General features: G+C 42.5%; 3 protein-coding genes across 3 annotated transcripts; 2 read left to right on the top strand and 1 right to left on the bottom strand.

Moving 5' to 3' along the window:
• The first annotated feature begins 1,289 nt into the window (after positions 1–1,289).
• odc1 (ornithine decarboxylase 1) lies at positions 1,290–6,033 on the top strand. Its single transcript, XM_080512906.1, has 11 exons — positions 1,290–1,417; positions 2,235–2,383; positions 2,500–2,635; positions 2,842–3,015; positions 3,108–3,280; positions 3,375–3,591; positions 3,672–3,755; positions 3,837–3,999; positions 4,088–4,203; positions 4,305–4,519; positions 4,675–6,033. The coding sequence occupies exons 3-11, from the start codon at positions 2,534–2,536 to the stop codon at positions 4,814–4,816; spliced, it is 1,386 nt and encodes a 461-aa protein (XP_080369032.1). The 5' UTR covers positions 1,290–1,417; positions 2,235–2,383; positions 2,500–2,533; the 3' UTR covers positions 4,817–6,033.
• Positions 6,034–7,451: 1,418 nt separating this feature from the next.
• On the bottom strand, positions 7,452–12,377 carry LOC308142253 (G-protein coupled receptor family C group 6 member A-like; the record flags this gene model as incomplete). Its single annotated transcript, XM_080512601.1, has 6 exons — positions 7,452–8,380; positions 8,989–9,106; positions 9,194–9,406; positions 10,395–11,198; positions 11,828–12,125; positions 12,214–12,377. 6 exons carry the CDS (start codon positions 12,375–12,377, stop codon positions 7,452–7,454), a joined length of 2,526 nt encoding a protein of 841 aa, XP_080368727.1.
• Positions 12,378–14,096: 1,719 nt separating this feature from the next.
• Positions 14,097–23,554, top strand: LOC308142252 (uncharacterized protein; the record flags this gene model as incomplete). Its single annotated transcript, XM_080512600.1, has 15 exons — positions 14,097–14,439; positions 15,508–16,212; positions 17,255–17,374; positions 17,567–17,686; positions 17,870–17,989; positions 18,377–18,496; positions 18,676–18,807; positions 18,905–19,024; positions 19,443–19,562; positions 20,126–20,245; positions 20,386–20,505; positions 20,612–20,743; positions 21,914–22,039; positions 23,258–23,359; positions 23,502–23,554. The coding sequence occupies 15 exons, from the start codon at positions 14,097–14,099 to the stop codon at positions 23,552–23,554; spliced, it is 2,553 nt and encodes an 850-aa protein (XP_080368726.1).
• Between the last annotated feature and the right edge of the window lie 1,313 nt (positions 23,555–24,867).

Genomic DNA, 24,867 nt, shown 5'->3' with positions numbered 1-24,867 from the left:
ATTACTGAGCCAACACAAAGCATGTAAACGACAAAAATAATTATACAGCTCTGATTTCAAAAGAAAGTTTTATATAAAAGATTACATTATTTTTCTTTGCAATGATGGCTTATGTTTTTCATCATTAAACAGTTGTTTAACAGAAGATAATACAAGAGGAAACTCGGTCTGCGCTTTAAATTGATTCAAGAAAGTCATCCCTCATTTCTTTTAATGTCCAGTTGCATTTGGTTGATTTATGATACCATTTTAATTACAGACGTCTTTACCAAAAAGCACATCAAAACATGCAGAAAGTTCAGGAATAGTGTGTGCTATGTATTTTTTTTTTTTTTTTTTTAACAATTCGACTCACCATTTCTGAAAACAAATCACAAAAAACCTTTAAAATAAAAAAAATCCCAGACAAAGTGGATGGGAGAGGCATCTCGTGGAGGAGATGAGAAGAGATGAAATGAGATCAAAAGTTGATGATATTTCTTTTTTTTTTTCATTTATTTTCCACAATTTCACACATAACAACCAGGGATTTTGATGAGTGCAAGAAATATGTACTGAAAATTTTTTTTTTTAAATGGACACCCAAAAAAGCTTTGGGTGTCCAACACACCACCGCCCACAGCAACTTAATCTGCACATTTTAACCAAGGATGGCTCAACCCCACCTCAAGAAGAGTGATCTGTGCAGATTAATTTGTGCAAACTTGCAGTGTATGCATCTACTATGACAAAGATTTATTTTTAATCACAAAAACAAACCACATCACATGATGTCACCCAGAAAAAGAAAACAATAACGTAGCCGCAAAAGGCACAAAAAAGAAGGATCTAATTTCATTATATGCTATTCGCCGTGAGGGTGTGTAGTTTTGTGAATGAGAAGGGCTTGAAAAGTGACATTGCCCATTTAAACACCCAACAGTGTTTGTTTGGTCCTCACAACTCACAGTTTTCTAAAAATAAAAACCACTATAGAACCTGATTGGGGAGTATGAGCGTGTATGGTTGTATTTGAAAGCCAGACTGGACTAATATTATTTACGTTTTTTTTTTTTTTTTAAATTGTTTGTTTTTCATCCAAGTCTGTCCAAAAAAGTCCGGATAAATCAATATATAGGTGTGTGTGTGTGTGTGTGTGCGTGCGTGCGTGTTGCGCGTCTGCACGCACGCGCGCGCGTGACGAGTTTAAACCGGTTCCTACGTGGAAGGGAGGCCGGTTTCAGCTGGCTGCGTTTCCGCGGTAACGCGCGCCCTATAAAAACGAGCCATCCTCGAGCTCACAGTCTCACTTCAACTTCAGCCCGCACCGCGAGTCAAACCCTCCTCCGCCAGCAGACTCCACCGAGAAGGAGAACTGAACTTTTATCACCCCAGAGTTTGGGTCTCATGGACAAACACTTTGTAAATGCTTTTTAAGGTGAGTGGGCGCTTCTTCTTCATTCTCCCCCCCTCCACTTCCCGCTGCGTTGTAGTAATACCGTTATACTGTAGTCCTTTCCGATCATGGCGGCTTTTGAAAGAAACAAAGAAAGGTGATGTTTTTATGACTTCCGGCAGTCTAGATGCTTAAAAGTAGCCGTGACTTCGTATTAATAAATAATTGAAAAGGTTTGCGGTGTGGCCGAACGTAATACTCGCCCGGTTTTACACTTTTACACTGAGCCGGTCCGCCATTATTTCATTGTGCACTTCTTCAGCCGTGGCTTTGCAGTGATACGTTAAATCGCCGCGGTTGCGTTAACTGCAAACGTTTTACGAGTGAAGTGACTCTGGTTTTATTAAAAAAAACCACGTTACCGGTAATATGAAACGCGTAGTCGCCGCATGGCGTGAAGGAAGCCGGAGCGGAACCGGTGAGTTGACGTCGGCGTTATTCCCGAGCCTGCGATTGGTCAATTCCGATATCCCTTAGACACGTCGGCGGGCGTATCTCCTTTGTGATTGGTTGGGGCGGGGGAGTGGGCGGGCCGTAGCCGCCCGATTCTTTGAATGACTGCAGTCGGTGTCGGGTTGTCATGACAGTTACGAAATGGAGCGGGGCCGGGAAACGTGGGTATCACGATCCCCGCACACGTTTTTCAATCCAGCTCGAGTATTAAAAAATATATATATATATTTGCTAAATAAAGCTTAAGATTAGTCCTTCACAGCAGCATTTTGAATCAGACTCCAAAACAGTTTGTTTTCCAGTATTTGCCTTGTTGAGTACAATGAACTTCTTATCTCCGTTCCAGAAATCACTCTCTAGGAAATCGCACACTGGCTACTCGGCAGGCCCCGGCCTTGAGTCTTATTTGAAAGGGTTCAATTTCACTGGTGAACCTCCTTGGCTTCTCTGCACCTGAGAAACCGCTCCGCCAAATTCTATCTCTTTCATATCCATGTAAGTGCCTCACTATCTGGAGTTTGCCACTTGTCTTGTGTGTTATCTAATATTACAGATAGCAGCGTCATTATATGATTGATGATCATGTTCCTCTCTTCTTTATTGATGTCCAGTTTACTCGTGACTTCAAAAAGACCTGCTGTCACCATGAACACAACTGCGCTCAAAAGCTCTGAGTTCTCTTACCTGGAGGAAGGCTTCTCTGCTCGGGATATTCTTGAGCAGAAGATAAACGAGGCGTCCATCACGGTAAGCATCACGAATGAGCTCCTTTTGTTTAAATCAGAGCCGTGTACAAATTATCAACAGAAAGCCTGTTGCTTCATGTCATGGCAATTTGGCACGCATTTTAAGCTACTCTGTAGTGCAAGAAGTCTTTTCATGCTACCTCACATGTAACGTAATTTAGTTTATTACTGTGTAATAAGAGCTGGAGTTTCTGTTCCTTTTCACAGGATGACCGGGATGCCTTCTTTGTGTGTGACCTGGGGGACGTACTGAAGAAGCACCTGCGCTGGGTCAGGCTGCTGCCTCGCGTCACCCCTTTCTACGCCGTCAAGTGCAACAGCAGCCGCGCCGTGGTCGCGACCCTCGCATCCGTGGGAACCGGCTTTGACTGTGCAAGCAAGGTGCGCTTCTAAATGTTCCGATTAATTCTGGCGTCTCATGGAATAACAGCGCAAACGACTGACGTTTAGTTTGATCCCCGTTTCCCCTCCAGGTGGAGATTGAGCTGGTTCAGTCTTTGGGAGTGGACCAGAGCAGAATCATCTATGCCAACCCCTGCAAGCAAGTGTCCCAGATAAAGTATGCGTCAAACCACGGGGTTCAGACGATGACCTTTGACAGTGAGGCAGAACTCGTGAAAGTGGCCAACTTCCACAGCAATGCCAAGTAAGATTTCTTCAAACGCATAATAAGAATGCTAAACTTCCTGTAAATCCTTTTTTGCATCATTTTTTAATTCATTCTCCCTCATCGTTTGCAGGCTGGTGCTGCGCATTGCCACAGATGACTCCAAGTCAGTGTGTCGATTAAGCATGAAGTTCGGGGCCTCTCTCAAAGCCTGCCGGGGTCTCCTGGAGCGCGCAAAGAAACTCCAGCTGAACGTGATCGGCGTCAGCTTCCATGTCGGCAGCGGCTGCACCGACCCCAAGGCCTTCACCCAGGCCATTGCAGATGCCCGCTACGTCTTCGACTTGGGGGTAAGTCGGGAGCGAATTCTCTCGCAGCCATTGTTTTGCACATGGCGGCATCCTCTAAATCTCACCCGTGTGACCTGTAGGCTGAGCTGGGCTTCAACATGGATCTGCTCGACATCGGAGGAGGGTTCCCCGGCTCGGATGACGTTGAGCTAAAGTTCGAGGAGGTATGATCCCCCCCTCCTCTCTACTGTAATTAATTTCCTGCACTTGCATTGGATGCTGACCAGTGGGCCCGTCTGTTTCAGATCGTAGCAGTAATCAATCCAGCCCTGGACAAGTACTTCCCCGCTGACGCTGGCATTAACATCATCGCCGAGCCAGGACGCTACTACGTGGCTTCTGCTTACACACTGGTGGTCAACATCATTGCCAAGAAAGTCATTTTGGATGAGGACTCTGCCTCTGACGGTACGAGCCTTGGAACTAAACTGTCAGAGGGAATCCACAATGTCTGTTTTCATCAAATGTAACTTTATTTTTATTTTCTCTCTCACAGAGGAGGACGAAGGGACCGGTGACCGGACCCTTATGTACTACATTAATGACGGGATGTACGGATCCTTTAACTGCATACTGTTCGACCACGCTCACTGCTTGCCGACGCTGCACAAGGCAAGAGAAAGTCAAAGGCAGAAAATCGCTGCAAAAGCGACTTGGAAGGCGGCTTGGTTAATAATAATAATAATAAGAAAATGTTCTCGTTATTTTAACAGAAGCCAAAGCCAGATGAGGTCTTGTACCCCTGCAGCATCTGGGGGCCGACGTGCGACGGTCTTGACCGCATCGTGGAGCAGTGTAAGCTGCCGGACCTGCAGGTGGGCGACTGGCTGCTCTTTGACAACATGGGGGCCTACACCGTAGCTGCAGCCTCCACCTTCAACGGCTTCCAGGCGCCGGAGGTCAGCTACGTCATGTCGCGCCCCGCATGGTGAGTCGGCAACGTGTTTCATTCCTTTTAGCGGAAATACATTTTATGTCTCGTTTTTGTTATTAAATTGCATTATATCCATCTTAAGAGGCTTGCGTGCATATAGCCTGATTATAAATCTCATTCCCCCTTTTTCTTAATCTTTCCTTCTCCAGGCAATATTTGCAGCACATCAGCAGCGGGGACCTGCCTGCTCCTCCTCCGGAGGCGGCTTGCGCCTCTGAAATGCCAGCCGGCTGCGGCCGTGAGAGCAACTTGGACGTGCCCCCGAAGCCGTGCCAGACCCACGTAGTGTGAACACCCTGCCATCAGTCCTTAGCATCTCAAGTAGTCGAAGCAGGTTCCCTTTTTTTTTTTTTTTGCAAATGTGTAAACGAAAGAAAAACAACTTTTTTAAAGGCCAGTTACTTGACAGGAGAATGAGAGGGACACGTCGTTGCACATAATGCTGCGTTCTGTACCGAGGCTGGGGATCAAACCCTCAATGGAATGAGGCCAAATCACACTCCCGATTTTCTTTTGTGGGTGTAAAGCCCGCTACAGACGGTGCGATTTTAACAGTCTGAGCAGTTCACGGATTGTTGGACTGCGCGACGAAAACTCGGGCTGAATCACAGCCTACGACATACGTCCATCCACAAAAACAAACACAGCTCTACTTTGTTTACACAAGACATACTTTTTTTAGGGAGTCACCACACCGCATGTATTTGGATATAGGCGCCAGTGTATTAAATTTATTGTTTTTTTTGTTACTATCGGTTGGTTAGCCAGCGTAGGTGAATTAACTTATTTCTTTCCCCAAAAATCGCGCGGTGTGTAGCGGCCTTTATGGAGCGTCACATGGGCTTGGTTGCGTTGCAGCGGGAGTAACCGTTACATTAAAACAAAATACACTACTTGACTGAATCACTCCCGGCGATGCCGGCTCGCCCTCTCAAGGCCCACGAAGGAGTAGTCGGAAATGCTGATTTGTATTCCTCAAAGATGGCTGCTATATTCATATTTATCTTTTCCATGATCTCCACTTCAGTACAGAATCCTAAAAAGTGTTAATCATCAAGATCCTATCATGCCAAACTTAATATTCTATATTTTAGTGACTGACCCGTCGGTGTGTTTATCAACATTGTCGGTCAAGTTGCACTCTTAACCGTAGTCGGCACAACAGCGCTCTCTGTCTGTAGTCTGTGCTGGTGCAGCTGCAGGAGGGCATCGTTCCTACTCTCCGCAGGCAACTCTTAAAGATTAACACTGAAATCACAGGGACTCAAGAAGCAGACTGCACCTCTCCTCTTCTCCGCTGATGTATTGTTCTTGCTTTGTTTTGTAACTTGTAAAAAAAAAAAAAGCAGCAACTCTGCCATTGATATAAATCAGCAGTGTTTTATTCACATTTGTAAAATGGATATGAAAGAGACGGGATTGCAGATTCACATTGCGTTCCTATGGAAACTTTTCTGAATTTTTGTATTTTTTTTTTTTTTTTAATCAATAAAATGTTTGAGGGCCGAGTTACTCTTGTGTTTTTTATACAAATACAACTTAAAGCTTTATTATTTTAGCCTATGAAAAGGTATTTCTGGTCCCCAAATTTCTACAGCTGCAGACTGCGTCACCTCTCTGGCGCCCCCCAGGGGAGGCCTGCTCATACTTTTAAGGACTTAATGAACCAATGATTTATTTTTAACAACTGTCCCACAAATATGGTACAACAGTTCAAATTTTATTTTTGATTTTGTCCCTTTTTAAATGGATAATAAGCCCTTAAATTACACCAATTTCTTTCACAATCTGTATGTGTTATTTTACCTTTCATTCCAATCTTTTTTTTTTTAGTTGTTTGTCTCTTTTCCCCTCATTTGGCCGACTAGTGAAGACCACAGAAGCTTCACACGAATAAAAAGTGACAGCATCGATAATTTAACACTTCTTGATGTATGATGTTTTGAGATGTGCGACTGAAGTCTCAAAAGAGAGAGCGAGAGAAATCATCCCCACAATCACAAGTTTCAGCTTCATTTAGTACTGAAGAGACTGACACACCAATTCAACATTTTGGTAGTTTTATTGAAGACAACAGTTGATTAACAAAGGTGAAATGTAATGTAGTGGTTAGCATTCTGGCATTAGTGCATTAGGTTAAGTTATAAAAGACTGGTCCTCGTTTTAGTGGTCCAATCTGGTGCAAAAAAAAACCCAAGCATGTCCTTCATTGAAGTGGAAGGTTTCATAAGGACAATTATTTGATTCAAAGTAAACAGCCATTTATATTGCATTATATTTTTCTAAATGTCTATCTCAGCAAGAAGCAAACAAAAGACAAAGCTACATACATAAGAGATACAAATAATGCAAACTATATGTATCTGACAATATCTTTTAAAGTTTAATCTAAAATGCAATATAGTAAATGCACAAAAAAAGTATCTAAATGCTTTATAGTAAAATTCCTTCATATATATTCCATTTGTCTGCTTACATAAACCAGCAAACAAAAATATTTACAGTCAGGAGCGGATTATGAAATGATTAGGCCCCGAGTGCAGATTTTTGTGAAAGTATTTAATTTTTTCAACTCCCTCTGCAGTATTCGTGGTCATTTCAGTCTCTTATTAAGGAAACCTGATGATTAGTGGTTGTTTCACAACTCTTTTTGTTGAAATATTTCTCAATGTTTGGTTGTTTGATGTTTACTTTTTTTTTTTCAGCTAAATTCTTTCTCACTTCAGGTGGTTCTTCTTTGATGTTTTGTGTGTTTCTGTGGTCATTTCCGTCAAATTTTGGCAGATCTATACCTATCATACATCTGAGTTGCTTTACTGTAACTGTCTAATTTTGTGTTTGTAATTTTTCACCTGTTTGTGAAAGTTTTGCATCTTTCTGTCACTTTAGTTGTTTTTTCAGTCACTCTCTGTCTGTGGTCATTCTGTTAGGATTTAATCACTGCTCTTCCTTGCTGCTCATAATATTTTTTGATGTACGAGGTTATGGCGTTCTCATTATTGAGCTCCTTCCTGAACAACATGATGTAGCACTTTGGGGCCAAGTGAAAGCCCAGAATGCTGTAGCTGGAGATGAGAATGGCCACGATCTCCACGGCTGCTTTGTTCTTCCCCTTCATCGTGAGAAAGAGCGGGATGAAGATGATCCATATGATTATAAACAGCAGCATGCTGACGCTGATTAAAGCTGCGTTTTTGTACAAATCCGGCAACTTTTTGCCTTTGACGGCAAACAGGAAACAAATGAAGGCCCAGAAGGTGAGGTAGCCGATCGTGGCCGCGAAGAACCTCACCGAGAGCAGCTTACACTTGTGCACACTCTCCGTATCGATTGCGTCCACATAGGGGACTGGTGGCTCAAAGACCATCCACAACACCGACAGGATCAGCTGGATGCCCGAGACCACGGTCACCACGGCACACGGTTGATTCAGCTTCTTCATCCAGGACGCCACCTTTATGTTGAAGTCAAAACTCACCAAGATCTGGAGCAGGTTGGCGAGAATGCACGATATGCAGAGGGAAAACGCGACGCCGAAGAGAGGCAGGCCAAGGCGACAGGAATCCCGCGTGGGTTTGCCGTGAAAGGTGAACGTGAGGCAGAAGCAGGCCAGCAGGGAAAGAAGCTCCAGGAGACACAGGCACCCGCCAACAGCCTTCACGATGGGAGTTCCCCGATAGACGGTGAAGAGAATGGCGCACAATATGGTGATGATTATCCCCGAGATGGCGAAGCAGCTCAGGACAATGGAGAAGGAACATTTCCAGCGGAGGTACTGGTCAGTGATGGGGAAACATTTGTCTCTATGTCCTTCTTTGGAATACTGCGTGTCGTTACAGGACTGGCACGCAGTACCTGTAGAGGAAAAAACATTCAAATGTGATGAAGCGCATTCTCACACAGGAACCAAGCGAGATATTTCTAAATACAGAATTCTGAAGTGGCTGAAAAGTGGGGTGTCGGGGAGTGTTCCCAGCATGCCTTCTTTTCAGATTTAATTCAAAACTGTGATGAGATGAAAAAAAAAAAAGAGGAATATGTGGAAAGTAAAGCACATTTTAAATGAGATGCAATCGTAATTGAGATTAATAGTGCAACACCACAAGCGAACACTGCAAGTAGCTTATATCTGTAGTACTATGTACTTTCAGTGAACGATTTCTCGACATTGCATGTGTGGCAGACCGGGAAATGAGCACATGGCAGGTTTATTATCAAGAAGGGGAAGTGATCTTGTTATTTGCTTTACTGTCTTTACTGGAAGTGCTAACAACCTGTACGTAACGACACAATTACAGGTTTGATCAACACGTATAATAAATAGGATAAAGGGGAAATGTTGAGACTTTTATGACCAATGCACTGAAATCATTAAAAAACATTGACCCAATTAAATAATCACTTCCACGGACGTCATCTACATGTCGGCTGGTGTTGTTGGATGTGTCTAATGCAGCGCCTACCGTTTCCGGGGGAGAATTCTCTCTCCGCACAGGGAGCACAATAAGCACAACACGTCTCGTGTGGCGTTTTTAACTCCAGTCCCGGTTTGCACGTTTTAGAGCAGTTGTAAACAGTCACCTTTGACCAACAGATCAGAACAGAATCAGTACATGCCGTTTATAAACCACTCCGATCAATGAACACATACCGTCGTGGTCGTCTCACCTCAACAGCAGCCATGGCTTTTTCAAGCTCGTCGGGGAGTTTAATGGATCCGTTTGGCCAGTATCCTCCAATGGTTTTGATAACGGTGCCCCTTTTGGCGTCAGAACTGTTCCAGTACACAATGTTGTATGCTAAATTGGGGTCCCCGTTCTCATCGAAGGATATGACCGTGGTGTTCACTGTGCAATTGGTTTTTTTAATTTCCTCAAGAAGCTGCAAGACAAAAAAAAGTGCAGTAATGTTGAGTAGGAATGTATGATATTTAGAGTTTCTCAAAGTCATTGATGGGGCTGTGTTTTTATTAGAAACTCGGGAAGAACATGATGTAAAACTTCAGGACCAGTTTAGATTTCGCAATCATTCATTTTCAAGAAGAAATACAAAAGTGTTTTGGGGTGCAAGACTTTTTCTTAGCCTGACACTTGGGACTTGAAACTTGGCCAATTCCGTCTCATACTTTCAAAATTTTTGCAAATGTAAGTTATATTTTGTAATACTAGCCCACCTCTAACCTCATGGTGTCTCTGGTCACATAACATGCATCCAATAAGAATACAGTTTAGGCCCTGCTTACACGACAACGAATACGAGTGTATCCGCAAAACTTTCTTCCCTTTTTGGGGGTGTCCGTTCCACGACACCGGTGTGCGGATCTGTGAGGTTTTTTATACTGGATCCCAGTCATCAGATCTTGGTTTTTTTTTAATTATTAAAAGAAATCATTTTGGAATAATATTACAGGTAAGCAGTCGTATCAGAGATACAAATATTAAAATTCCCAAAAAAAAGAATAAATGTGAAAATATTTATTGTTGAAAATAGCTCATTCTGCTCATGCGCTTGTAAGCAAACATGGCGGATCCGCAGTAGTATGACTTGCGGTCCGTATTCAAGTTTTATTGTCCATATCAATATTGAGACTCAGATGAGCATCAGATTCATCATCTGTCCATATGGATGTCAGGTTCTCTCGATTTCCTTCACTTTTATAGCGTATTGTTCTCTGCACACAAGTCTGTGTGGTTTCATTACAATAACAAGCAACAGCACCCCCCCATGGCCAGGCATTCTAACTACACCGTCAATGTGTCCGCTGCTGCAGTATGAATGCAACACTTTTTTCGTTTTCTTAACAGATTAAATTAAACCCATGAAACATTGTCGTGTAAACGGGGCCTTATATTAGGTTTTGGTACTGCACCTCCAATGCTGTGAAATTGGACGTCCGTTCACACTGTTGGCTGTCACATTTCATTAAGCGTCTCAGACTGTCGGCAATGACCTCGACAGCCAAGTAGATGCTATAAGAGAAAGCCTTGTCGATGAAATCTATCAAGCACCGTGAGTCCAGACACTTCTTGGGCTGATGTTGGTCGTCTGCCAGCAGGCAGTCCTTTGACATGTTCTCGCTGGATTGATTCGTGCAAAAGCGATAGTCTCCCATCAAGGCGTATTGTTTCTTGTCGAACTGTGATGTCAGGATGTAGTTTTTGAAACCCGGCACTTCTCTTCCCTGGAAGGTGAATCCGAAAACCTGGCCGGCCAACTTGATGTCCGGAAGTTTAGCTATCTTTGTGGAGGTGGACCACGCGTCGCTTGCGATCCAGGTTCTGTTGAGCTTGTATTTAATAGCTTCCATCATGATTATCTCTGCATTGGTGCTCTTGGTGAACAAAATGATTGCCTCTGCTGAGGAGTTAGTGAGACGCTTCACCAGTTCAACCAGCAGTCTGCTGCTTTTGTTGGATTTAAGGTTGAAGTAACCGGGGAGGATTTTCATGAATTCAACGCAGACACCCTTGGCTGAGAAGTGGTCACTGAGACTATCGCTGCCGTACCTCCCATATTCATCATCACTCCCCACAATGGCCACTGCTTTCCAGTTGAACTTTCTCACCAGCTCACTAATGCCCTTTGTCTGATGTGCATCACTTGATACGGTGCGGAGAAAAGTGGGGAACTTGTATTTCCTGCTGAGCAGTTCACTGGTCGCTGAATAACTAATCTGCAGCAAAGAGGAAAACATATACGTTACAATAGTTCCACATTTGAAGAACAGCCATGCAAATATAGATTCCATTTGAATTTTCTTTCCTGCTTTCAAATTCTATTTGCTTATTTGATGAAAACAAGCCAGTTACATACATTCTTGCAATCAATTCTTGCTTTGCAATGTTTGTCTACCTCTTCTTAAAGCTTTAACAAAGTACTGTGGATTTTAACAATAATAATGCCAGTTTTTTTTGTCCAGCATAACTGGACAAGCTGACTTGATGACTTTGGCATTATTTTAGAAGTTCTGAAAAAACCCAAACTAACATTGTAGACAGTGGGTTAGATTTTAACCTGAAAGAAGGGTTGTACATAAATTCTTGTATTCAACATAATGTAAACATTGTTAGAATTCCATTTTTATTAATAAAGATAAATACATTTATATTAAGAAATGATTGAAAATACTCATGGACAATATGTCCTGCTACTGGAGTATACACCAGTTTCTGAATGGGTATGAAATCTTCAAAAATACAATAAAAAGAAACAAAAAAATGACTTTTACACCTAATATTCATGAGTGTAAATCTAAAGACAGAGAGTTGGTAGTCAGCCGTACCACCGAGAAATGAGACAAACCTGAGCTACTGATGTCAGAGAGACGATTCGTGCCACTGCGATCGACGTCTCAGAAGATGCTTCACCAACCACGACCTTTGTTGCAGGCTCACCGTGACCAATCCGTCCACAGCTCTGGTTGTCTGACCTCGTCTCCAGCAGCCGAAGCGTCGCGCTTATGGCGAGGCCAACGTCTGAACAGGTGTCGTAGATATCATACCCAATGGTGAAGTTGGGCAGAACTCTTGGCGTGCGCTGGTTTATTTCCCTGATGGTGTAAATCATCACTTGAGAGAGCAGGAAACCCCTGATGTCAAAGCTACAACCAAACAAACAGAAAAAAGGTGCCAGGAGACGGTTAGTTTGTGATAATGCGTTTGAATGGAATCATTTCACTCAGTACTTACTCGTGACAGACGAGTGGTCCAGAATTTACACTTCTGTTGGTTTTGAGGTGAGTGTGGAAAAGTCCTCCAATAACGATGTCGCCAGGAGAATATACATGTCTGGTTTCTCCTTTACAAGAGTGAAACACATAGAGGACGCTGACACACACCCACAAGACAGACATTGTTACTGCGCTCTGGTACAGCCTGTATGCATACATCTGCTCATCGCCCCCGGAATATAAACTGCTTCCCTGTCAACAGCTCATAGAAAACTTCCTCTTTATGTATCATTTGCATTCAAGGAGAGAGATTTTGTATGTGAGATTCTAATCGACTGTATGTTGATCCTGTCATACAAAAGAAGTCATTCATAATCACACGCCTTCCAAAAACAAAGAAATGTCTCTTGGAGAGGATCCAGCATTTTGTAAATGCTTTTTTAAAATGTTTTTGTTTACATCTGTTTTTCACTCCTGTGTGTCTATCCTGACTTTCACTAAAGCTGTAGCAATTGTGTTGACGGATACTATTTCACTAAACTCCTTTTTACTCAAGTCTCTCATGAATTCAGAGCATCTTCCTCCAACTAACTAATGTAGCTTCAGCTGGTTATCAGATGAATCAGTCATGAGACTTGCAGCTCAGCCAATGTATCACAGCAACATTATAAATGAGCAACTCCGTGCGCATTACGAACACGGGACACTGTCAGACAGATGTGATCACCAGATGCTGGAATACACGCAAAGATGTTTTACACAAGACATACTATTACATTGGATTCTGCTAGTTGTCCAACTAATAATTTTATAAACCAGAATGCTGCAACAAAACAATTTCCCTTTGGGGATTAATAAAGTTATCTATCTATCTATCTATCTATCTAAAGAAAACCAACTATAAACTTAACCTAAAGCTATCACTTAACGCTTACATAGATGTGGAAAATACTCGTAGGCCAAAACTGCAAAGATGCAACTCACACAATTTACCACGAGAGGGCAATGTCCAGTTTATAGTTAACACTTTATTGGTATCTGAAAGAAATTATCCTTAAACACAATTATTTTCTCAGGTAAATATCTATTTTTTTCATCACCAAAGTATTGAGAAGAAAGTATTCGATTTTGTGCTTCAAAAACATACCTGATTTCAGGACAGGCAAGATGTCTAGCAAGTAATCCAAACATGGATTACTAATCTATTTAGATTAGTTTTAATATCATGGTTGGTCTACTCAATAATGTATCACATTGTGGGAGATGTTGAACACAGCAGTTGTTTCTTTCTTGAATATAAGGGAGGATTTAATGTAAATTAAACAAAATAATAATTAATAATGGCTAGAGTGCAGACTCAAGATGAGGAAATAATAATAATCATGTATTTCATGTTCTTCAAATCTTTCCATCTGTTTTTATTTCAATTGTTGTTGGTTTTGCTGTGTTGGATTGCTGTAAGTTCTATTCTATTCGTAAATAAGCCACTAGCTTCAGTCTGTTGGTCAGTTAATGTGAACGGTAGCTATTTGTCGGTGTTTTTATTTTCAATGTATTGAATTATGACCAGGAATAATGCATTCATGTATGCATTTTGGTATGCTTAACCACCATAAAGGGCGAGCTTTTTGTGTTTAATTTACTGTGTCCAAAAATGGGGCACAAACAGAGATTGATCATTAAAAAAATAAACAGTGGAGGTCATGGTTGGGATTCGAACCAAGGCTAACGCGTCAGCGCTGATTTACGCACCCCAGCGGACAGATCTCCTTCATATCCCCCCCGAAAGCCTCCGGTTGGACCCCTGGCCGCCCACCAGGCTGTCCACGCCTCTGTGTTGTCCGTATAAAAAGGCGCAGTGAGCCTGAGGAGACACTCGGATGAAGCGCACCGATCAGCATCATGACCCCGGTGCTGCTGTGCGTCACCGGCATCCTGCTCCAGGGATCTCTCGGATCTCTCCTCCAGCCTGAGCCGCAGCACATCCCCTCAGCCGGGCCTCTGGACCCCCCTGTCACCCCCCGCGACCCGTCCCGGTTCTACCGGCGCGTCGATGATTTCGGATCTACTGAGCAAAGTTCGGACGAGTTCCAGAGCGCGGAGAGTTTCCAGAGGGCGCAGCGCGACGACCACAGCATCCGAGGCCTGCGGCAGCAGCAGAGGCGAGTGGATCGAGCGGGGGACCGACTAGGGAACCGACCGGGGGACAACCTGCTGCAGGACGCACGGAGGAGGGACAGTGCAGGTGTGTGCGCATTTTCTAATCGCTTTCTACACTGGACACTTCTTGAATAGTCCCTTGAAGCAACACATGTCTAACAAAATGTCATTTATGCAAACAATATAGATGCAAACTACATAATAACACAATCTGGAATTATTAAGCTCATATTATATACAGAATCATGCATTTGTAAAGCCACAAAACGTTCTTTACCAAGTCTCTGGAAGCGATCAAAGAGATTAATAGAGATCTAACTATATTCTTTAGTTTCTTCCCCTTGAATTGGAGGTTTTCATGCACCTGGGAAAAATCTGGGAGTCAGTTTAATGCCTTTTACACACTGTTTTTATTTAAACTGATTTGTTATTGGGGGAAAAGCTAAAATCATCCTGTTTAAAGTTTGCTTAATATCGCCAAATTACTTTCCTTCCTTTATTGCATATTTGAAAGTCTTGAGTTGTTTTTACTGCACAGACGACAAGAAACCTTCAAGAACAAAACTAAAAGTCTCATTGAACATCACATGTGCCAGTCGCCAAATAAATGACTGTTTGCCCCCTCTCTCCCCTGACAAAGCTGGTGCCGCTGGTTCCAGGGCTCATGGTTTTCAGGGCTCACATCAGAAGCCGCCACAACGAAGCCCCCCTGTCTCACCACGTCAGCACAATGTTGAACAATCGGCCTCCTGGCAGGCCAGTCGGGGCTCAAGCGGCTCAGAGTCATCCGTCAGAACTAGTGCAGGTGTGGGACCACATCCAACTGCGTTACAGAGTGAACTTATTTTTCTCTTCCATTTACTCGTATGTGGATATTGTCTATTTCCCCCGTTTTAACATCCTACAAGGACATTTTTTCGAGAATGTTATGTATGACACCATCCAAAAAGGTACAAGTAGTTACTGATTTGAAGGTGGTTCAAATTGATGCGGTCACCAGTGTTAAAGCAAGAACGTTCTGTAGATTCTGGACAAAGTAAATCATACTTTAATGACTCTATTTAAAGTGTACATAGGATTAACATTGAACATTCATCCGTAAAAACAACAATGCTTAAATACATTCGCAAACCTTTTTTAAATGTCTTTACAGCGACAACATCCAAGTGCAAAAACCGTCCGATAGACCTGGTCTTCATCGTAGACAGCTCCCGCAGCGTCCGCCCCGCCGAGTTCGAAAAGGCCAAGGAGTTCCTGCAGGACACGGTGGACAGTCTGGCAATCGGCTCCGACGCCACTCGAGTCGGCCTCGTCAACTACGCCAGCACGGTAAAGATCGAGTTCCTCCTCAAGACCTACGGCGACAAGTCGTCCCTGAAGCAGGCGCTGGCCCGCGTGGAGCCCCTCGCCTCGGGCACCATGACAGGCCTGGCCATCAAGACCGCCATGGAGAGCGCTTTCACCGCCGAAGCAGGGGCCCGAAGTGGCTCAATGAACATCGCCAAGGTGGCCATCGTCGTGACGGACGGGAGGCCGCAGGACAGGGTGGAGGATGTGGCGGCGGCGGCGCGCGCTTCCGGGATTGAGATCTACGCCGTGGGGGTAGACAGGGCCGACTTGTCGTCCCTCCGGCTCATGGCCAGCCCTCCGCATGAGGAGCACGTCTTCTATGCGGAGACCTACGGTGTGATTGAGAAGCTCACTTCCAAATTTAGGGAAACCTTGTGTGGTAAGGATGATGAGAATGGCAGCGGAGATATTCCAGTAGATGGCGGAGGGGATGATTTCGGACTAGGCCTAGGTGGCAGGAAGAAGGCTAAAGGGAAAAAAAATGAGAGTGACGATAAAGGAACCAACGGTACGTCAGAGCCGTCCTTTGTATCGCCACCTGTGATGGCACGGGCAGCACCATAGAGGGAGTCTCCATTCTAAAGCCCCTGGTCCTCTTCTTTGTTCTGAAGAAACAGGGCGCAGTAACCAGCGAGCTACAGCCACTTGTTTCATTTGGATTTTCTACGTATAAAAAGTTCTCACATACTGTTGCCGGTGCACGTGGTGGCAACACTGAGGCGTCTAATCACAGGAAACACAAAACACGTACGAGCAATTGTCTACTAACTACCTGAAAGAAGAAGACAAATCCTATGACCACTAGTTGATTCAAAATCTACTTACCGAAGTACTTTAAAATGGCTTGACGCCCTCCATGGTGCTGTTTGTCATTTTCACGGGAAGCGTGCTGCTCTGCAAGCTGTGCATCGCGTAGTTTGCGCCTCATGGCCCCGCTCTACTTGACGGCATGCTAAGCTGGTAGCTTTCCGGTAGCTTCTGCAAACCCTGACAGAACATTTCCAGACAGGGACTCGAAACAAGGCAGAAATTAAAAAGCTAATTTTATATCTGACTAGAAAGAGTTTGAGATGAAGAATTTAATAGCAAACCTTTGGAGGATTAATTTTGTTCAAATATAAAGATAGAGCAAACAGGACATGTGGATCGATGTTAATATATATCTTTGCTGTACTATCTTCTGCTTAATACATAATATACTGCAACTACTACTACTTCTGCCCAACAAACAAACATAAGTGCTGTTGTAATGCTTGATCCAGCGAAGCTTCTCCCTTTTCTCCTAATTAGTTTGCTTAACATCACAGTTGTCTTAAAGTATAGTTGTGTCTCAATAATAACATTATGTTTTCCTTTTTCAACTATGAAGTTTAAGAGATTATTTCATAGTTTACAGTCGAGTGAAGCTGAAGTAGAGAGATCAAGCAAACTAACCTGCATGTGGCAGATGACTCGGTGCATAATATGGACTTGCCACAATATAAATAAGAAATGAAATCGCTTCACAAAAAAAATTAATCAATCAAACACTGGATTGTTTCTCTTGTTAGGTGTGGATCCATGCGCCATGGGACACAATTGTCAGCACATTTGCGTCAACGACGGCAACTCTTACAACTGTCAGTGCCGTCCGGGCTACGTCTTGAACCCGGACAAGAAGACGTGCTCACGTAAGAATCCCCGCCTCCGTCTATATGTTCATGTCTGTTGCATCGGTGCACAAATCCTTTTGTCATTTTTGGGTGAATTCAACCTCTGTGTGCGACCATTCCCTCGAAGCATTGAAACGACTTTCCAGTGGGTCAGTCGTCTGTTCTCCACTGGCGACGTGAGGTACTGCATCACATGTGGTTTCTTTTCAGGCTCTGACCCTTGTGGCTCTGGACACGATTGCCAACACATTTGTGTAAACGCTGATGAATCGTACATCTGCAAATGTCGAGTGGGATATATTTTGAAACCAGATAGGAAAACATGTTCACGTAAGCTCCTGCTTCTTGTAGATACAGTGCGGCTGAGGTTCATTGTAAATTCCAGTATTTTAAGTGCTCCGACATAATGAGCACAAGTAAATTGTGTAATCGTCAAGGGTTCTCTGACTGATGTGAACTGAACTGGATAGGTGTGGAAACATTGTTTTGTTTTTATTTTACTTGCAGGTTCAGGTTCAGATGCTTGTTCCCAGGGACATGATTGCCAGCACGTTTGTGAAAACAGCGACGACGCGTACATTTGCAAATGTCGCGTGGGATTTGTGTTGAATCCAGATAAGAAAACGTGTTCACGTAAGAACCCCGGGCGTTTCTAAAAAAATATGCCATCGGTCGGTGGTTCCCAAAGTGGGTAGTGCAATATGAACGAATGAAAAAAAAAAAAAAAAGAATGCTTGGACACTGCAAGCATGAAGGACAGGTTTTTGACTGGGCTCTCACGAACATGCAAAGCAGAAGATGAAGCACTGACAAATATGCTTCAGGGGTGAAAACGAAAAGGAAAAAAACAAAAGACAAAACCTTTGTTAGACCCAACTGGAAAAAGTTTGGGAACCACTGCCATAGGTCTTAACCTTTGTTTTCAGTGCTCTATGATAATGACCCATTGCGTGTTATGTTCCTTACCAAGAGTCTCACCCAGGTAGATGTAAAAGTGTTTCTTTGCAGGTTCAAGTTCAGGTTTAGATGTGTGCGCCCAGGGAAACGATTGCCAGCACATATGTGTCAGCAGTGGACACTGGTACGACTGCATGTGCCGAGAGGGATTTGTGTTAAATCCGGATAAGAAAACATGCTCACGTAAGAACCTGGACTGTTCCTTCAGATGTGTCACATGTGTACATCAGAGTCCTTCATTTGAAGATTGCAGAACTTGCAGTGATTGTTTTTTTTTGTTTTTTTTTGTTTAGACTTTCTGATGAAGAGTTCTCTTTTTGATGTAAACTGTGTCACATCGTTGTGAAAGTCTCTCTTTTCAGTTTCGGATGCAGGTTCAGATGCATGTGCCCAGGAACATGAATGCCAGCACATTTGTATAAACAGTGACGGCTCATACAGCTGCAGGTGTCATGAGGGATATGTTTTAAATCCGGATAAGAAAACTTGCTCATGTAAGGATATGCCCCCCCCCCCCTTTTCCCCCCAGATATGTTAAATGTATAATCTACTATTTGAAGTTTCTCTTTTCAGTTTCAGATTCAGGTTCAGGTTTAGATGCATGCAGACAGGGACACGAATGCCAGCACATTTGTGTGAACAGCGATGATTCGTACATATGCAGATGTCGAGTTGGATACGTGTTGAATGCAGATAAGAAAACATGTTCACGTAAGGACCGCTTGGAGGCCTGTCATTACGATCGCCACTACATATCTTATCTCTGATCGATGCCAATGGATCTGGGTGGATGTGAAAGTCTTTTGTTTCAGGTTCAAACACATGTGGACAGGATGACGAGTGCCAACACATTTGTGTCAGCACTGATGGTTCATACATCTGCAAATGCTGGCCAGGATATGTTTTGAATGCAGATCTGAAAACATGCTCAAGTGAAAACCTCGATATTTTGGGTAGGCTTGATATTTTGAACCCTATCATAAACATTCAGCTTATGTATTATACATATTATTGGACTTTTAGCATTCCGGAAGAACTATATGGCGGAGACTATTTCCCAGCTGGCCTGATAGTTTATGCTGTTGCGAGTTGTTGAAATCTGCTCACATGTAGACATGTCTCTTCTCAGATTTGGATTCATGTGCTCAGGGGCATGACTGCCAACATATTTGTGTCAGAAATGGAGACTCTCCCATCTGCGAGTGTTACAAGGGATACACGTTGAATTCAGATCAGAAAACATGCTCACGTAAGAATGCGAATATTCATTTAGGTTGCGGCGATTGCTCAAATCCTTCATGTGGATATGAGAACATGTATCAGGATTGTTGATAAAAGAAAAAAGAAGTTGATATAGTTGATTCTTGAGGGGAATGTTTTTGTTTTCTGTTGCTGTTGCCTCAACGTTTGGTCTATTAGTCGAGAATAAAATCAGTGATCAGAAGCACATTGAAATTGATTAGAATTCATAACCTGCTTATAATCTGTGGTATTTGTGTTTAATGATAACATAGGAACTGTCTTTGATATGCATTGCATTTTTAAGGGTTCTTTAGATGTTTTGCAAAGGGATTATGACAGTTCAGAAGTGGAATAACTTATATAAAATGCTGATTAAAACAGTAAAACAGATTACAGTCTGATGTAGTATTTATTTACAGAGTTTAAAAAGACTCATTAAATTGAGTACTTAACAGTAAGTTTAATTTTCAAAGGGCAGCAAGTTGAGGCACTGAGTCTATTACATCAAATAGCCCAGAAACTTCTTGACTGACGATATGAGATTCTACATCACATGTTGTTTCTTTTCAGGTTCTGATCCGTGTGATTCTCGACATGATTGTCAGCACATTTGTGTAAAGAGTGATGACTCATACACTTGTAACTGTCGAGTGGGATACATATTGAATCCAGATAAGAAAACATGTTCACGTAAGCGTCTGGACTTCTTTTAGACACAACAACGTGGCTCTACGTCTGAATCTGTCATGTTCTGTTGCCAAGAGTTGCCTGATGGATGTAAACGGACGTCGGTAAGATGTGGCAGTTATGCTTTTCAGTTTCAGGTTCAGGTTCAGATGCGTGCGGACGGGGAAATGATTGCCAGCACACGTGTGTCAACAGTGGTAACTCTTACACCTGCAAGTGTCGAGCGGGATATGTGCTGAATCGGGATGAGAAAACATGCTCTCGTAAGAACTCGGCTCTTTCTTTCGGATGTGGTCCAGGTTGATATTGGAAGCGCTGGATCATGGATCTACCTTAACGATTGTTAAACATGAAGTCTGTTTTTTTCAGGTTCGGCTCTTGGTTTAGATGCATGCTCCCAGAAACATGAGTGCCAACACATATGTGTCAACAGCGGAAACTCGTATGTCTGTAAATGTCGAGACGGATTTGTGTTAAATCTCGATAGGCAAACCTGCTCACGTAAGAACCTGGACCTTTTCTTTAAAAGTGCCTCTGTACATTAGTTACAACCCTTTTTCTTTTTTTTTTCCTCAAAGAGCCCTATCAAAATCATGTTCATGTAGGAACCCGGCTCTTTCTTCTTCCCCAGTAAACACTCCTTTTATATGAGCCAGGCAGATGTAAAAGTCTTTCCTTTCAGGTTCTGATTCATGTGGCCGAGGACACGATTGCCAGCACATATGTGTCAGCAGTGGAAACTCGTTCACCTGCAAATGTCAAGTGGGATATGTATTGAATCCAGATAAGAAAACATGTTCACGTAAGGACTTGGATATTTATTTATTTATTTATTTTTTATTTCATTCTCTCGCTCTATTAGAAATCATTATAGTGTTGTTTCCTGGGCCAAATGTCTGACGGTAATGAATCATGATCATTCTAGAAACTTCCTGACATTCACAGATTTACGAACTTACGCCTGGTCTAAAGCTTTGATAATATGTGTTTACATGTGGCTCGATCAGCTTGTATTTAGTTTTTAAATGATTCATAAATGTATTTTATGCCATCTCAATTGAGTTTGAGGAATCATGTAAGCTTGCTCCTCGGCAAAACTGCTGATAGAAGGGACTCTTCAACCTGAAAACAGCAAACAAACACTGGCTTCAAACCTGGTTTCAATCATCCCCTTTTTTTCTCGCCTCAAGATCAGAATGACCATGAAGTCGTCGCCTGCGCCTCATTTAATAACTAACACATCGTGGTTCCAGGTTTGGTTTGCTGTAGAGGACCCCACGACGGTGGGGCAGTGGTTAAGCTTTTACCGCGAAGTCCCTGGTTCGATTCTCAGGGTGTTTCTCTTCCTATGATACACACACACGTTCTGACTGTGTGTGGGTGAATCGATGGATTGGTGCTGGCAAATTTGGTCCGTATTCACAAGCGTCAGTGTAAAATATTGCACTCGGTGTCTGTGGCATGGTGTGATTCACCATTTCAAAGCATTTCCACGAGACAAATTCGTCAACAGTTTTGTCCTGTTTGTACTGAGGAGTAGAAAACTTGGGCACAGGGCATGCTGGAAGGCAAAAGCCTTGTCACTGTGGGATCCCATCTAAAAGGGGCTCCGTGACCGAACTGATCATTTCTGCTGTTTCATGTCACTGAGGTGAAAGCTTTGCTTTTCAGGTTCAGTTTCTGATCCATGCTCCCAGGGACATGACTGCCAGCACATTTGTGTCAGCAGTGGGAAATCGTATACCTGCAAATGTCGAACGGGATACGTGCTGAACGTGGATAAGAAAACCTGCTCACGTAAGAAACCTCCTGATTTCAAGACTTGGCTTACCAAGAGAGTTAGTTTACTCTGTCTTCATTCTGATGCTTGTGTCCAGTTAAACGACGGCCAGTCTCATTTGTTTGAACAACAGTCAGATGAGGGTTGCAATCAGTTTTATCCTGCATTCTTCGGTTATGACTTGCCCGCCACTTAAAGTAGGGCGTCAGCAAGAAGTGCATTGACTAATCCAGGGCTGTATAGAGAAAATATTCTTCATTGTAGTGGTGGAACAGGTGCTGTAATTAAAACTATGGGAGTAATGAGAGACAGTCTCCTCTGTGACCCAGTTGTTAACACTCTCATCTCATCATTAAAATATCCCTCCCCCAGTACTCCCGCTTGATCCTGTCATCCGAGAAAAACACGTGTTTAAAGTTAATTAGTGACTTTTACCCCTTGATGCCTGTTGTCTCACATTTGCAACATACTGCTCGCGTTCAAATTGCAGCCGAGATATTGGATATATCCCGCCCAACGCTGATGTGTGCGTGTTCAATACATACCTAGGAACCTTTTCCAATCATTCGTTTCTCAATGGACCAGTCAGACTGGGACCTGCATGCGACTTATGGATCCTAACGTCTAACCTTAACCTTAACCCCATGCCTCAGCAAGAACAATGGATTCTCTTTTTGTATTCCACGAACAGGAGTCAAATCCAGCTGGAGAAAAATGAACACAGACCGTTTGTCCGAGATCACGTTCTAGTTGGTCTCCAGTTGGTGTTATAGTGTAAATAATTGTCAAGTGTTTTTGTGCCATCAATGTCCAGTTCTAACCCAAACCACAACTCATCATTCTGGCCCTAATTCACTGTACTATGTTCAGGCATCAAGGTTTTAAATTTTTTCTGTAGGTTTCAAATGCGAGTGATTTTCTGACTTTGTTGAACTGAAAGTCTGTCCAGGGTGACGCATTCCTTCACTCCTATCACCAGTCACCCTGAGGTGGATAAAGTGGTAGAAATATGGATGGCAGGATGTGTTTTTGCAGAAATTCTTGCTAAACAACAATCCTGTCCCGTCCCATACATTTCAGCTTGAAGATTTGTTATTGCCGAATGACTTTTCTTTCTTTTTTTTTTTTACCACAATGTGCTTCTGTCTGTGTTTTTATCAATAGCCTCTCTGTGTTTGGGTCCATGCGTGTTGCTTTTTTATTTCCCATTTTTATATTTCTGGCGATTCTTTCAGAGGAGATGAGAGGTGAAATCACTCAAGATGCGTGCATGTGTGAAGCTCAGATTGTGTTCCAGAAAAAAGTACAGTCAACAATTCAGGAGCTGAGCAGAAAGCATATCCTTTCCCCAGCCCTGCACACAAATGATGCTGGTTAATCTTGCACCTATATTGGTAAACTATCTGGATTATATGAATGTTTGAGGAGATGCTGTTTTGTGTCCCCAATTTAAGTCCATTTCCTTGACTGCATGTTCACTCGACGAGCTCTCAGACAAAGTGAACCTGTTTGAAGGTCCTCAGCACTATTAGGAGGCAACAGGTCATCAGATTTTCCAGGAGGTCGTCTACATTTCTTCGCCGGTCGACGTTCAACTGGAACCGCGAACATCTCTCAGTGCTTGATTTAAAAAATGCACATGGTGTTGTCTCATTAGCTGTATTGTTGATAGCACTTTCTAATCTAAAACTACATTTTTGTATTCACCGTATGCAGTCTGTGGTTCCCTTCCTCATGTGAGGTAGAATTTATAGAGATGTTTACATATAATACCAAATAGGCTCTTAAATGTAAATCATTGAGCTTCAATTCATGCGCTAAAATCTGAAACTATGCAAAAAATGCATTCTGTCCTTTCATTGTGAGGGCTTTTTGGAATTGTCAAGCATGATAACGTGAATGGAAAGCCTCTTTGCATGACAATCAAGTGTTTTTCTACAAGTGTTATTGTTGTCTGTCTAATTGTAGCATCATACAAACAAATTACCCCTAGCTCCAGACATGTTCCATTACAGTGAAAATATGTATGCTTTTAATACTTAAAGTGTGTCTGTGACTTTAATGCGTAACGTTGATAACAAATATATAGATTTGTTTTAAGTAGATAGATAATATATGGAATTAAAGGATGACTGAATTGCTACAATCGTTTGAGGCAGATCTCGCACTACTTTTTTCTTGCAGCATTCTCGGGCACAAAGAATGACTTTCGATTCCTAATATTTGGAACACTGTCAGCACATTTTCTCACACACACACACACACACACACACACACACACACACACACACACACACACACACACACACACACACACACACACAAAATCTCATGTACTGTATTTCATTCTGCTGTAAGCATGCAGGTTTTGTGCAAACACACGTGTATGAAATATTTTGATGCTTTTGTCATAGAAAAAAAAGTTTGTGTATTTTTTATTGCTGTAGTTGGAAAATAAAGATTTATTTAAAAAAAAGTGGATCTTGTGATTGCACTCATAATTACCAACACAGGCATATGAAGTCTAAAATAATTTATTCTTTGGATTCATTTTACTATTAAATTGACTTATATAAGACAAGAGAGAGAGACTATTACACACATCAAAGCAAAAATGTTATCCGAGTCTTAATCATTTTATGAATAAACCCCCCAAATTTGAAAAAAAAAATAAAAATAAAAAAACCATGATTACATAATTGAGATGATAAAGTCAAACTATGTATAATGAAAGACATTTCGAGCACATTAATAAACCGTGTCTCCTAACTATGGTTTGGAGTTATAAACCGGCCGAGGTAACACTGTGCAAAGTTCACAAACATATAACAATACCATCAACAAC

Source organism: Blennius ocellaris (genome assembly GCF_963422515.1).
Source record: "Blennius ocellaris genome assembly, chromosome: 17".
Classification (NCBI taxonomy): domain Eukaryota; kingdom Metazoa; phylum Chordata; class Actinopteri; order Blenniiformes; family Blenniidae; genus Blennius; species Blennius ocellaris.
The sequence above is the reverse complement of the archived record's forward strand: the minus strand, read 5'-3'. Positions and strand labels throughout refer to the sequence as shown.

Excerpts from the sequence above, each read along its gene's own strand:
- odc1 (XM_080512906.1), top strand. The coding sequence starts at position 2,534 with ATGAACACAACTGCGCTCAAAAGCTCTGAGTTCTCTTACCTGGAGGAA. Across the intron at positions 4,000-4,087 it reads TGAGGACTCTGCCTCTGACG|AGGAGGACGAAGGGACCGGT; the intron begins GTACGAGCCTTG and ends TCTCTCTCACAG. Across the intron at positions 4,204-4,304 it reads GCTTGCCGACGCTGCACAAG|AAGCCAAAGCCAGATGAGGT; the intron begins GCAAGAGAAAGT and ends TTATTTTAACAG.